Below are 13,930 nucleotides of genomic sequence, written 5' to 3'. Positions count from 1 at the left end.
TCAATGTGGTCTCCCAGTGAAGCCTCCCTGTGTATGCTCAGTCCCACCCAGCATGGTCCTTTGGAGGCAAAGCAGGGCCCCTCTGCCCTTTAAGCTCCTAGGGTAGTGATAGCATAGGTGTCTGACAACCCACCAAGGCTCCTGGAGACTATGGGGTGGTGTGCTCACCATACTGCGCAGAAAGTCCTTCAGTGTGCCCCCCTCAATGTACTCTGTCAGCAGGTTCAGCTTCTTATCCTTGTACAGCACACCAATGAACTTGAGCACATTGGGGTGGTCCAGGCTGCGCATCACTTTCACCTGGGGGTGGGGGAAGCCAAGGAAAGCTGGTGGTTAACTTCTCACTGTCTTCCTTACCTCTTCCCTCCAAGGAATCAGCTTGACAAGTGTTACCACCTGTATCCCCTACCGCCTATCTTGTGATATGACAGGGCACTAAGATCAGGATGAGGGAAGACCACCACCATATAGATGGAGATGGCTTCATAGGCCTTACCCTTGGAACTGCATTGGGGGAACTGGGGTGGGAGTGGCCAAGTGGCTTGGAGGGCAATACCCAGACCACAGGTGTCCCCAACTTAAGTTACTCCATGAAGTAACTTGGGAGGGGTAGTGAAAACTGTAAATGCCCAAGGAGTGTGAGTGCTCAGGGAGCTCCCCTCCAGGCTCCCTTAGCAGGGCGTTCAGGTGAGGATTATAACATTGAGTTGTACTAAATTGGAGTGTTTTCATGTCCATCATCCTCATAACCTGAGAGCTCTTCTGAACCCTGTATCTTTTGTTACTGCATCCCTTGTACCCTGTTTGTGTTGCTTTTAGTAAGTGTTCATTGAACAAATAATTATGCTGTAATTTAGAGGGAGTGGGATATTCCTCTAGGGCTCTTTTCTGCTTAGTCTTTAAGACAGTGATTCCAAACTGTATTTTCTCTTGAAGCCATTATTTGTAAGGTCTTCTCTCTTCCAATGGTGACACCAACCTCCCGGGCCCCCTCCATCTTCTTACCTCAGTCAGAAAAGTTTTCTGGGTCTCCTCATCACATCGAATTAACTCTTTCATGACCATCACTTTGCCCGTAGCTTTGTGTGTCACCTACAGGGAGGGTGACTGTTAATGGTGCTGAGACCAGAGGAAGTTCTGGAGAACTGTTTGAGAAAATCTATGCAGCTGGCCATCCCATCCCTTGGAGGGCACACTGAGCCGGGTCAGACTGACAGAGTTCATGTGTGGAAGATGCAGCGTGGAGCAACATGGGACTCAGACGAAGCATACCCTCTTTCCTGGAGAGCTGGGCATGCACAGAGGACAGGCAAGAACCCAGAAAAGGGAAGTGGGGAAGAAGGCAGGAGGGGATGCTGCCAAGCCAAGCAGGGCCTCTGGTCATTTGGCATAGAAGTGAGTCTCCTGAGTGAACAGAAGTCTGGGGGCAGGAAGGTCAGTGCCAAAGACATGCACCAGGGAGCTGGGTGGATCGGGGGTGAGCTCTCCAGCCCTGCTGCCCCTGCAAGCTGAGACACACGTCTTACCTGACCCCCCCTCCCAGTTCTCAGCAGAAGAGGAGGAGGAGGAGAGAAAGAGAGAGGTTAGTCCCTGAGACTGTTCACCAGGGAGGCAGGAGCCATTCCCCTGTGTGCTCCTTGTAGCATGCCCGGTACTGAGGTCTGCAGGCACCTAACAAACACCCACTGACTGGAGGCAGGAGGGCCACAGGCACAGCTCAACCCAACCTGGATCTCCAGGTCCACAAGCTCACTGTAACAGCAACATTGACCTTAGGTGGCCTGGGTGGGGGTGAAGGATACCTCTCACACCAACACCCAAGGCCAGGAAGGAGGCCTGGCATCCTGCATGGTGTGGGGTGGGGCCAAGTGATGAGAAATCCCCGAAAGACAGTGACAGAGGGACTGGGGGCAGAAGAGCAAAGCAATTGTTGCCTGCGCTTACCTTGATAGCCTGCCCAAAGAAGCCCTTCCCCAGGACCTCCCCATGGATTAGGTCACAGGGCCGGAAGATCTGCTGTGAATAGCTGCTGGAACAACGAAGGGATTCTGAGCGGCTGATGTCACGGCTGAACAGCAGGGGCTCCTTTGGGGAGCTGGGGCCAGGGGACTTGGAGATACTGTTACTGCGCCTGAAGATGAGGAAAGACGGGAGTAGGGATGCGTAGTCCTCAGAGACCGGCCAAGAAACCCTGGAGGAAGGAAACTTAGGGGCACCTGTTCATTCCAATGTCTATAGTTTAGATGTTATTATTGGGGAACAGGGGCTCTTACATCAGATGTATCATTTTGGGGTTGCTGACATCAGTCATTTATTTAAGCATAGTAAAAACACATTCAAAATGGGAACTCTGCATACATCACACATAGAACAATTAACTAGATTCTACTAGCTGATAATGCTCAGTATGTGACATATATGACAACACTGTAGATGGTAATTCACCATCTCCCATATCTGCTTGATTTAAGTACTAACTGGTTTAGAGTGATAGTTATACTAGTATCCAAAAAATGAGCAAATGGGATTTTTTTTTTTTTTTGAGACAGAGTCTCGCTCTGTCAACCAGGCTGGAGTGCAGTGGTGTGATCTTGGCTCACTGCAACCTCTGTCTCCCTAGTTCACCTGAGTCTCATGCCTCCGCCTCCTGAGTAACTGGGACTACAGGCATGTGCCACCAGGCCCAGCTAGTTATCGTTATTATTATTATTTTTGAGACAGAGTCTCGCTCTGTCGCCCAGGCTGAAGTGCAATGGCACGATCTCGGCTCACTGCGACCTCCGCCTTCCAGGTTCAAGCGATTCTCCTGCCTCAGCCTCCCAAGTAGCTGGGAGTATAGGTGCACGCCACCACGCCCGGCTAATTTTTTTTTTTTTGATGGAGTCTCGCTCTGTCGCCCAGGCTGGAGTGCAACGGCGGGATCTCCACTCACTGCAACCTCTGCTTCCCGGGTTCAAGAGATTCTCCTGCCTCAGCCTCCCAAGTAGCTGGGATTATAGGCGTGTGCCACCACAACCGAATAATTTTTGTATTTTTTTAGTAGAGATGGGGTTTCACCATGTTGGCCAGGTTGGTCTCGAACTCCTGATCTCGCGATCCACCTGTCTCGGCCTCCCTAAGTGCTGGGATTACAGGCATGAGCCACCACACCCGGCCCTAATTTTTGTATTTTTAGTAGAGATGGGGTTTCACCATATTGGCCAGGCTAGTCTCAAACTCCTGACCTTGTGATTCGCCCACCTCGGCCTCCCAAAGTGCTGGGATTATAGGCGTGAGCCACTGCGCCCAGCCTAATTATTGTATTTTTAGTAGAGATAGGGTTTCACCATGTTGGCCAGGCTGGTCTCAAACTCCTGACCTCAAGTGATTTGCCCGCCTCGGCCTCCCAAAGTGCTGGGATTACAGGCGTGAGCCACCGTGCCTGGCCAGCAAATGGGATTTTGGATGATATTTTGCACATCTTTGTACCTGTCCATGTTTCCTGAATTTTAAGATGATAAACATGTATGATTTTTACAGCAATAAAGTCACTATGTTTACATTTTCAAAAGCGGTCGATAATAGTCATGGTCAATGACTGTTATTTTCACTTACTGAAGAAGGAACAAGAAGGTTGAAGTCCACAGCACTGCAGGTGAACAGCCCTGCGAACTTTCTCTCTGGGGTATGCTCCTGCTTTACTTGGGCTACCCAGAGAGGACTGACGCTGGATGGCTCTTGGCTTGTCCCGACCTACAGGTTTACTTACCCTTGTCCTTTTGCTCTGCCTCCTGCTGACCATGCCCACCAGAGCACACAAGGCTAGCTGCCCCCCTCCTCTGCATGGTGGCTCTACAGATACCTGGCCACTCCCAAATCTTCCCTTTTCCAGGCCATGGATTTCTAGCTCTTCTCTGCCCTCTGTTGCCCTGCCTCCCACTAATTTCATCATACTGACCAAGGCCAAGAGGCAATGGGAGTGAGGGCAGCATTTTAATGAGAGGGCACTGTTTCCAACACATGCCAGCTGAGAGGGCTCTAACTTAGTTTGTTTGGTGAGGAGAGTGGATTAAAAAAAACAAACTTTTTTTTTTGGAGACAAGGTCTCACTCTGTTGCCCAAGCTGTAGTACAGTGGTGTGATCAAGGCTCACTGCAGTCTTGAACTCCTGGGCTCAGGCAATCCTCCTCCTCAGCCTCTTGAGTAGCTGGGATTACAGGCATGTGCCACCATGCCCAGTTAACTTTTTTATTCTTTGTAGAGACAGGAATGTGGCCCAGGCTGCTCCTGAACTCCTGGCCTCAAGCAATCCTCCGGCCTTGGCCTCCCAAAATGCTGGGATTACAGGTGTGAGCCACAGTGCCCTGCCCATCTAATTAAAAACAAATTTTTTTTTTTTTTTTTTTTGTAGAGACAGTGTCTCACTATGTTGCTCAGGCTGGTCTCAAACTCCTGTGCTCAAGCCATCCTCCGACCTAGGCCTCCCAGAGTGTTGGGATTACAGGCATGAGCCACGGTGCCTGGCCAAGAACCTGATTCTTAGTGATACTAAGAATGTGTCATGTTTACTGAACGCTGTCCCTATGGCAGCACTATACAACTTTATGTCCTTTTCCACATTTAATCCTTACATAATTGGTGAGACAGCCACCTTTATCTTACCATCTTATGTCACAGATGCAGAAACAGGCTCAGAGAGATGAAGTGATTTGTGAAGGGAGGAGCTCAGCCTGAAGCCCCAGTAGGGTATCAGTATTTCTGCCTGGGAGCCAGTGCTCTTGACTTCTTTTCTGTAAGTCTCCCTACTTGGGGCTTCCACTCAAGGCAACTTCTCCTTCCCCATGGACCTGGCAGAATCTGGGGTTTGGGGGTTGTTGGTCCCTCAAGTCTAAAAAAAAACGTTCATTCATCTTTTGCTTTATTGTTTTCAAAGTCCTTCTACACAATTTATTCAATCCTATCTGTGCCCCTACTCCAGGCTCTGAGCTCCATGCTTTCTCCATAGGCCATGCTGCCCTTCAGGGTTTAGCATCAGCCTCCTGTCCAGCTTAGGAGTTCAGTGGACAGAGCCTGACTCTCAGGTTTCTAAGGAAACCTGGCAGACAGCTGGGTCCGCACAGGCTCTGGCTGTAAACTGTGATCCCCACAGGGGCAGCTGGGTCAGCACAATCCTCATAGTCTGTCCCTGGCCAGCTGGTTCCTTTCCTAACTCTGCAGGCTTCTGAAAGCCAGCTCAGCTTCATCCGAGAGACAGACATGGGACAGAACAGAGCCAGGGTGGGAGGTGGCACCTCAGGGAACGTCTCCTCAGTGTCCCCTCCAGATTCTCCTTGGTGTCCAGGGTGCTGAGGGCGTGGGGGTGTCCGGCATTCTGCATGTGAGGAGCGAGCCGGGCCTCCAGCCGCAGCTGGTCCAGGCGTTGGGAGACGGGGTCATGTTCAATCAACAGCTGAAGTGTCTGGCTCGTCTGGCTAATTGCATCCTCCACCTGTGGCCAAGAGCAGTATAAAGCTCCCACAGGCTGCCCCATCCCAGGTCACCCATGGCCAACCCAGATGACTCAGGCACAGTGTGGCCAGTGCTCAACTTGGCTAATGGTGGCCTCTAGCTGCCAGTGGCCTCACAGTGCCCTCTGCCTGGCATCCTGTCAGCTCTCCCGTCCATCAACCATCCCTGCTACCCTGGGAACCTGTTAAGCTGAAATAGGTCACCAGTGGTCACAGGCTCAATGCTAAGACAAAGAGATGGGCTGGGGGTAGGAAAAGGTAAAGGCTACAGCCTGATTTCCCAGAGGATCTGTTCCATGTCCCACCCTCACAAGACAGATTAGACACACACTCTACCTCCTCCACTCGAAGTGTGCGGACGGGGGTCCCATTGATCTCCAGGATGCGGTCCCCAGGGTGGATGGCATTGCGATTGTTGGGACTGATGTGCATCCGGTTGACCCTGGGCCAGACAAGAGTTGAGGCAGGGTAAAGATGTCCTAAAAACCTGCTGGACCAATTCTGCTTGTGCAGGGAAGGTTTACCAGGTCCCAGGCCACCAGTGGCCCCTAAGGGGCCCAGGATACCCACACAGAAAGGCAACACCTTTTCCAGGATGCCCCATCTCAGTGAAGGGAATTGCCACTCACCCTGTGGCCTAAGCCAGAAACTTGAACATCATCTTCCCAATCTGGAGTTCCCTCATCTCTCCTACTCCCATCTCTAAGAACTCTGCCTTCTTTCCATCATTGTAGTTATTCACATCTCTTACCTGGATCACGGTAATAGCTTCTATTTTTTTTTTAAACTTTGTTTTTAATTTTTATTTGAGATGGCATCTTACTCTGTCATCCAGGCTGGGGTGCAGTGGCATGATCTGGGCTCACTGCAACCTCCACCTCCCAGGCTCAAGCAATTCTCATGCCTCAGCCTCCTGAGTAACTGGGATTACAGGCGCGCACCACCATGCCCAGCTAATTTTTTTGTACTTTTTGTAGAGATGGGGTTTTGCCATGTTGGCCAGGCTAATCCCAAACTCTTTTTTTTTTTTTTTGAGATGGAGTCTTGCTCTGTCGCTCAGGCTGGAGTGCAGTGGCGTGATCTCTGCTCACAGCAAGCTCCGCCTCCTGGGTTCACGCCATTCTCCTGCCTCAGCCTCCCGAGTAGCTGGGACTACAGGCGTCCGCCACCATGCCCGGTTAATTTTTGTACTTTTAGTAGAGACAGGGTTTCATCGTGTTAGCCAGGATGGTCTTGATCTCCTGACCTTGTGATCCGCCCACCTCGGCCTCCCAAAGTGCTGGGATTACAGGCGTGAGCCACCGCGCCTGGCCTAATCCCAAACTCTTGACCTCACGCAATCTGCCCACCTTGGCCTCCCAAAGTGCTGGCATTACAGGCGTGAGCCACTATGTCTATGTCTGGACTTTTCTTTTAATTAAGAAAAATAGAGACGGGGTCTTGTTATGTTGGCCAGGTTGGTCTTGAACTCCTGGCCTCAAGCAATCCTCCCACCTCAGCCTCCTAAAGTGCTGAGATTACAGGCATGAACCACCATGCCCAGCCTACAATAGCTTCCTAACTAGTCTCTATACCTTTAGGCTTTCCCCTCTCCAATCCAACCTCCATACCAGTGATCCTTCTAAAATGTTAACTTGGTCACAACACCTTGCTGCTTAAACTCTCAATGGATCTGCTGGATTTTCATAATCCAGGCCCTCTATACTTAACAGCCCCTTTTCTGGCCACACTCAACCTACATCAGACATGATTAAGACTCCCACTTTTGGAGAAATGCTTCTCCCTCTGCCCTGAACACAATTCCCTCTCCTCTTCATCTAATAAGGTTGTAGAACAGACCTTAGCTCCTCCTGACTTCCCAAACTCTAGTATCTTTCACCTGCTGTGCAAGCACTAGCCTAGTGTCCAACACATGGTAGATGCACAATCAATATTTACATGGTAAGCGGCCAGAGGTACGACATTACTGGTATTAGATAGACACAGACTCTTTCTCCATCTGGTCTCTGGCCTGAATCTAGGATAGGGTCTTAACTTCTTTTGGGCCATGGACCACATTTTCTCCATTCATTCTCTCAACTGACAAAATAATAATCAATCAACTCCTACTATATGCCAGGTACTGTTCCAAGCCCTGGGCATGCAGCACTGAATAAGACAGCAAGTTTCTTCTGGAATTTACATTCTAGTGGAGGGGATAGAAGATAAACAACTAATACACATAATCAAGCCAGATGATTTCAAAGAGCAAACATGACCTGAAACCTGACACCTGAAAGGTGAGTGATTCTCGCCTTAAGTATCTGGTAGGAAGTAGCCTGGGCAGAGAGAACAGTAAGTGCCAAGGCCCAGGTATGGTTACAGCATAGTGGGGTCCAGGAGAAAGATATGAGATGAGAATAAAGGGAGTTCTGCATGAGACTTTGGAGGTCTAAGCCCTCTGAGGCCCATTTACAGACTCTGCTCAAGAACCCCTGCTGAAGGGTTCTCAAAATACTTACTCTTTCACTTGCACAGTGGTGGCGTAGTTGGAGCAGGCACTCTCCACGGACACGGAGAAGCCCCGCCTGCCTTCAGTGGTGGCCGGCATGGAGATGAGCGTGACAGAGTAGGGCAGCTGCTCCTGAACAGACTCTGTGGAGAGTCTCTCAAACATGGGTGCCAGCACTACCTCATTGTGGCACTTCCCACTGGGGAGAGGGCACAGGGGGGAGTAAGATGCTAGAGTCCCACACAGAAGCCCCCCAGCAACCACTGCACCATGTGGCTTTAAGCAACAGTACCCATAGTCTCACTACCACCCTCTTTGTCATGATTCTAGCTGGCTGCTCAGAATGAGGAGCCTGGGTTCTCAGGGTGGGCTGGGACTGGGGGTGCTGAGCTAGATCTGCAGCAAGTGGTATATTTGGAAAAACACTGGCCTGGGTTGGGGTGAGATGGTCTGGGTTCTCTTCACTCTACCTTTGACTCACAATGAGAACCTTGTCCTTGTACTATTCTATTCCATGGGCCCCAGGCTGACTTCTTTTATCAACCAAGGTGGTTGGACAGGGTGAGCTCTAAGGGGTCTTTGACTTTAATGTTCTGGGATCGTCCTTGAAGAGTGCCTCCCACTGGGAGGATTGCAGGGCAGAGTGAAGACATTTTCAAGGTTGGTAAGGAAAAAGGGTAGAGACATGTGTAAATCATTCTGCTTACAAGTTAAAGAGCTGGTTAAGAGCACTGCTGTGGTAAGAATCCAATGCTCTGACTACCCTAACACTCTTTCTGCCCAACTCACCCTGCCACTGTCCCTCCCCCTCAGCCACTCTTATATGGGAGAGGATAGACAAAGGACCACTATCTTACCAGTAGAGGGTGGCATGCTGCACCAGTGCATATGCATCCCCATCCTCAATGATCACCTTGCAGCTCATACAGGCAAAGCACTCTGGGTGGTACTTGAACTCCCCAGCCACCTGTGAGCAGGTGGGGAGAAGGGTGTACAAAGGCAGGAAGGAAGTGAGTTATCACTGTTGCTGGAGTGAGGACAGGGGTGGGTGAATGACCTCCAAGCAAGGCCCCCGTCAAAATCCACTCTTTCACTCTCTGCCCTAGAGCTTCCAAAGGAAGTGTCAGATTGGTACCTCCTGTCATTTCTGAGACTGCACAAAACTGTTTTGGTCTCAGTTATGAGAACAAGTCCCCAGAAGTAATTATCCCCACTAAAAAAGATCAGTTCTTCCAATACAGGGTTGGCAAGTCTGTCACTATGCTTAAAGTCGTTTGTCCAGAGCAGGTATAGGAGGTAGCCCCTCTCTCTGCCAGCCTATTCCAGAGTCTCCTTTTCTGATTCCCTAAAGACAACCTAAGTATATCCTCCTCTCAGCCTGTAACACTCTCCTTGGAGGTCCTTATCCAACTATATTGTGTCTCCTCTCTGCCTGCCTCTCCTCCCACTCCCAACGTTAAACTATTAAGTCTTTGAGGGAAGGATCTTACCTTTCACTTAGTAGGTGCTCAATTGATACCTGCTCGTTGAATGAATGAATAAATAAAGGGAGATGCCCTGGCTGATAGAAAGACTAAAAGATTAACAGGCCACAAGGAACTGGAAGCACTGTCAATGGACTCTGAAGACCAAGAGGGGCAGATATGAAGGGATTCACTCACCATAAAAGGCCCTGTCATCAGCAGGGAGCACCCATGACAGAACTCCCCAAACTTCCCCCAGTAGTCCTTGGGGCAGTAGAGCTTCCCATCCTTCTCATAGTACCAGTTGGTGAGGGAATCCTGGCATTCTGAACACCTGAAAGGCAAGACAAGAACTGAAATTCTCCTGGATCCCTGGAACCAGGCCACATAGGCTGTCCCTGGCTCCTACGTATGACAACAAAATGGACAGTCCTCTTTGATCCAAAGCCAAGATGGGGCAAAGTTACAGCCTTGTGCTATCTCCCCAAGGGAGGCTGGTTCAGACTGAACAAGGCCCCAGAAACCAGCTCTGTGTTGCCTGCCTCAGTGGACAGACTAGTGTTTCATAACCTCTTTGGGTCTTGGGGCCCTCTGAGAATTTGATAAAAGCCAAGAAGCCTCCCCTAGAAAAATGAATATATAAAGAAGATGTGTATATAATTTAGGTGGGGGACAGGGTGTATATATAAAGGCTTCTCTGAAACCTATTTATGGCACCAGTTAAAGATCTCTGGTCTTGACAGATACTTCAATGAACAAAAGCAGTTTAATCATCTCCACTCTTCAAAAGTGACCCATCACCAACAGCATTACCAATGTAATGTTCTTGCCAAAAATACGTTAAGTATAAAAAAACGAATCAGGCAAATCTAGAATGTGGGTTATTCTATAAGATAACCGGTCTTGACTCTTCTAAAAAGTCATGGGGAGAAGAAAAGGCACAGATTTTAAAAACCCTAGAGACACAGCAACCAAATACAATGCCTCAAACTTGGATTCAAATTTAGATTAAAAAAGGAAACAGCCATGAACATTTTTTGGAACAACTGAGGAAATATGGATTTGGACTATAATATTATATTGTAAAATTACCGTGAATTTTCTTAGATGTGATGATATCTGACTTATATAGGAGAATTCTTAGCAGAAACATACTGAACTGTTCAAGGGTAAAATCAAGATGCCTTTAAGTTACTCTGAAATAGTTCAGCAAAAATAAATAAATAAAAGTATACAGATAGAGGGAGAGAGAGATATACAAAGTGGCATAACATTAACAAATCATGAATCTATGTGAAAGGTATGTAGGTGTTCTTTGAACTACATTTTCAACTTTTCTATATATTTGAATTTTTTTTCAAAATAAAATATTGGGGAAGAAACCCAACATTCTATTAGCACTGTGTAAGATGTACATGTTAGATCCATAGCTCGCTGGGCGGGGTGGCTGATGCCTCTAATCCCAGCACTTTGGGAGGCTGAGGTGGGAGGATCACTTGAGCCTAGGAGTTCAAGACCAGCCTGGGCAACATAGTAAGACCCCGTCTCTAAAAAAAAAAAAACAAAAAAAATCTATAGCTCCCTTCTCCCCTAATGACCTGGCTATGAAGCTCCACCTCTCAAAAGTCTGGTGTGTTCTCAGGACTTACCTGCACAGACAACCTCTTCCTCCCTTCTGAGCTTCCCAACACACACAGCTAAGAGCTCCCTGGCCTGCTGAGCCCATGCCATCTCTTTCCTTCTAGTTCCTTCTTTTCCCTATTCTTGTTGTCAAGGCCTTGCACCTTCCACAGTGGCCACATTCTTGCTTCCAAGAGGTTTGAACATTGCTTGGTTTGAATCTTGATCCTGCCACTTACTAGTTACATCATCTTGGGCAAGATATTTTACTTCTCTGGCCTAGTTTCCTCATCTATAAAATGAACTGCTGTGAAAATTAATGGAAATAATATGTATTAAAAATATAGAGAGCAGCTGGGCACAGTGGCTTATGCTTATAATCCCAGCACTTTGGGAGGCCGAGGCGGGTGGATCACTTGAAGTCAGGAGTTCGAGACCAGCCTGGCCAACATGGTGAAACCTGGTCTACTAAAAATACAAAAAATTAGCTGGGCGTGGTGGCATGCACCTATAATCCCAGCTACTCGGGAGGCTGAGGCAGGAGAATCGCTGGAACCCAGGAGGTGGAGGTTGCAGTGAGCCGAGATCACGCCACTGCACTTCAGCCTGGGTGACAGAGTCAGACTCTGTCTCAAAAAAAATTATAGCTAGCTAGCTAGCTAGCTAGCTAGCTAGCTAGAGATAGCTTATATAAAAGTCCTAATATAGGCAGGGCGCGGTGGCTCACACCTGTAATCCCAGCACTTTGGGAGGCTGAGGCAGGCAGATCACAAGGTCAGGAGTTCAAGACCAGCCTGGCCAACATAGTGAAACCCTGTCTCTACTAAAAATACAAAAATTAGCTGGGCGTGGTGGCGTGCACCGGTAGTCCCAGCTACTCAGGAGGCTGAGGCAGGAGAATCACTTGAACCTGGGAAGCGGAGGTTGTGGTGACCCAAAATTGCACCACTGCACTCCAGCCTGGACAACAGAGCAAGATTCCGTCCCAAAAAAAAAAAAAAAAAAAAAAAAAGACCCAATATAGTAGAAACTCAGTATGTGTTAACTTCTATTAAAGATGATGACAATGTAATGGCAGCTCACTTTATCAGCCACTTACTGTCACTAGCTGGACAACTTCTCTTAGTAGCTTTCTCTCATTGAAAATAACTAATAGCATCCTATTACTACAAAGAGCCAATGTGAAGAGGAAATAAGCTAATGTATGAGAGAAAGCCTTTTGCCAGGCAAGTGCATTATTATAACTTGCTAACCACTGCAGATATAAAAGATAAATACACAGGGCACCCTACTTCACCTTTCATGAGCTTATGAAGAGTTGAAGAAGAGAAAGTCTAAATAAAACTCAACAATGCAAGGTGAGAGGCCACAGTGAGTTCTACTACTTCTGAGCACTGCGGGAGGTAGAGAAGAGGGGCAGGAATGAGTAGAAGCAGCTGAGCTAGGGAAGTCTAGAGAAGCAAGTCCCTGAGAATCCCTTTATCTTTCTGGAGTGCCCAATTCCTCCTGGGTGCTCAACAAACACTGATGGCTATTTTTACCCTATAGCTTTTCCTACTTGTCTTATGGAAGGGGAACTTCAGGGTCTTAAGGGCTGGGTATGGCATGAAGAGTATGGCTGTGAAGTGTCTCAAAACTGCACAGTGAGGTTGGAGGCAGAGGGGAAGACTGTTCTTGGTATGTGGCTCACACCTCTCAATATAAGATACATGTGGGATGAGCTCTAAATGAGGAGGAGAGAGATATGGGTTCAAGTTCTTGGGTGCTAAATTGCCTTGGACAAGCCCCTTTCCCTCTCTGGGTTGTTTCCCCACCTGTGAAACAAGAGGACAAACAATACCCTGGGTCCCCTTAACTCTGTGCATATCTGTGTTTTTCCCTAGATGATCTGAGGTTCTAATCTTAGCACCACCATTTACCACCTAAGTGATCTTGGGTTAGCCCGTTCACTTCTCATTTGTGAAATGGCAATGTCATCACCTACTTTCAAGGTAGCAGTGAGGATTTTTTCTTTCTTTTTTTTTTTTTTTGAGATGGAATTTTGCTCTTATCGCCCAGGCTGGAGTGCAGTGGCACAATCTCGGCTCACTGCAACCTCTGCTTCCCGAGTTCAAGTGATTTTCCCACCTCAGCCTCCTGAGTAGCTGGGATTACTGGCGCATGCCACCACACCCGGCTAATTTTTCTATTTTTAGTAGAGACGGGGTTTCCCCATGTTGGTGAGGCTGGTCTCGAACTCCCGACCTCAAGTGATCTGCCCGCCTTGGCCTCCCGAAGTGCTGCGATTACAGGTGTGAGCCACTGTGCCTGGCCTGCAGTGAGGATTAAATGTGGTTCTGAAGAACTATGGGGTGCCCAACAGAGGGCTGGCAGTAGGAACAGGGGCTTCCTTCTTGCCTCCCGCCTTCTGACTTAGAAGTTCCTGGGCAACCATCTTTCTTCTTCACTAGACTGTTAGCTCCCTGAGGACAAAAACAGCATCCCACTTACTCTTGGTAGACTCAGCACCAAGCAAAGGACCTGGAAGAGCAAAGCCTTAACAAATATTTCCAAACTGAAAATGGTAGGAGTGGCAAGAACCAGTAGCCCAGGTAGGGGAGCACAAGGGTTCCATGGCTCCTGGTCACCAGGTCCTTCTTTTCTTCTGTGTGCAGACTTATTTGCACCCAAATGCAGGCCTGGGCTCTGTTACGCCCTTGCAATGGTATGTGCGCCGCAGGGCATGGGAGCACCAGAACACACCCTCCTTTCCATTGCCAATATCCTGCTTTTGTTTGCTGCAAGTAGCTCTGGCCAGGCCCAGGAGAGGGAGCAGGGAGACAAACAAGTGCAGGCATGCAGGAGACAGCCAGGCCAGCCTGCTGGGAAGA

At 48.6% G+C, this 13,930-nt stretch overlaps 1 protein-coding gene across 7 annotated transcripts in view; it reads right to left on the bottom strand.

The window, feature by feature from the left end:
- LIMK2 (LIM domain kinase 2) overlaps positions 1-13,930 on the bottom strand; it is a 68,521-nt gene that overhangs the window by 12,233 nt on the left and 42,358 nt on the right. For all 7 annotated transcript variants that reach the window (XM_003826926.5, XM_063603413.1, XM_034949150.3 and 4 more), the window contains 8 exons: positions 9,639-9,774; positions 8,835-8,944; positions 7,988-8,176; positions 5,823-5,928; positions 5,271-5,467; positions 1,945-2,131; positions 1,006-1,092; positions 169-300 (listed from right to left, as the gene is read on the bottom strand). In XM_003826926.5, coding sequence (XP_003826974.2) covers positions 169-300; positions 1,006-1,092; positions 1,945-2,131; positions 5,271-5,467; positions 5,823-5,928; positions 7,988-8,176; positions 8,835-8,944; positions 9,639-9,774 — 1,144 coding nt within the window. The remainder of the gene's footprint in view (positions 1-168; positions 301-1,005; positions 1,093-1,944; positions 2,132-5,270; positions 5,468-5,822; positions 5,929-7,987; positions 8,177-8,834; positions 8,945-9,638; positions 9,775-13,930) is intronic.

This window comes from Pan paniscus, chromosome 23 (genome assembly GCF_029289425.2).
Source record: "Pan paniscus chromosome 23, NHGRI_mPanPan1-v2.0_pri, whole genome shotgun sequence".
NCBI lineage: Eukaryota > Metazoa > Chordata > Mammalia > Primates > Hominidae > Pan > Pan paniscus.
The sequence above is the reverse complement of the archived record's forward strand: the minus strand, read 5'-3'. Positions and strand labels throughout refer to the sequence as shown.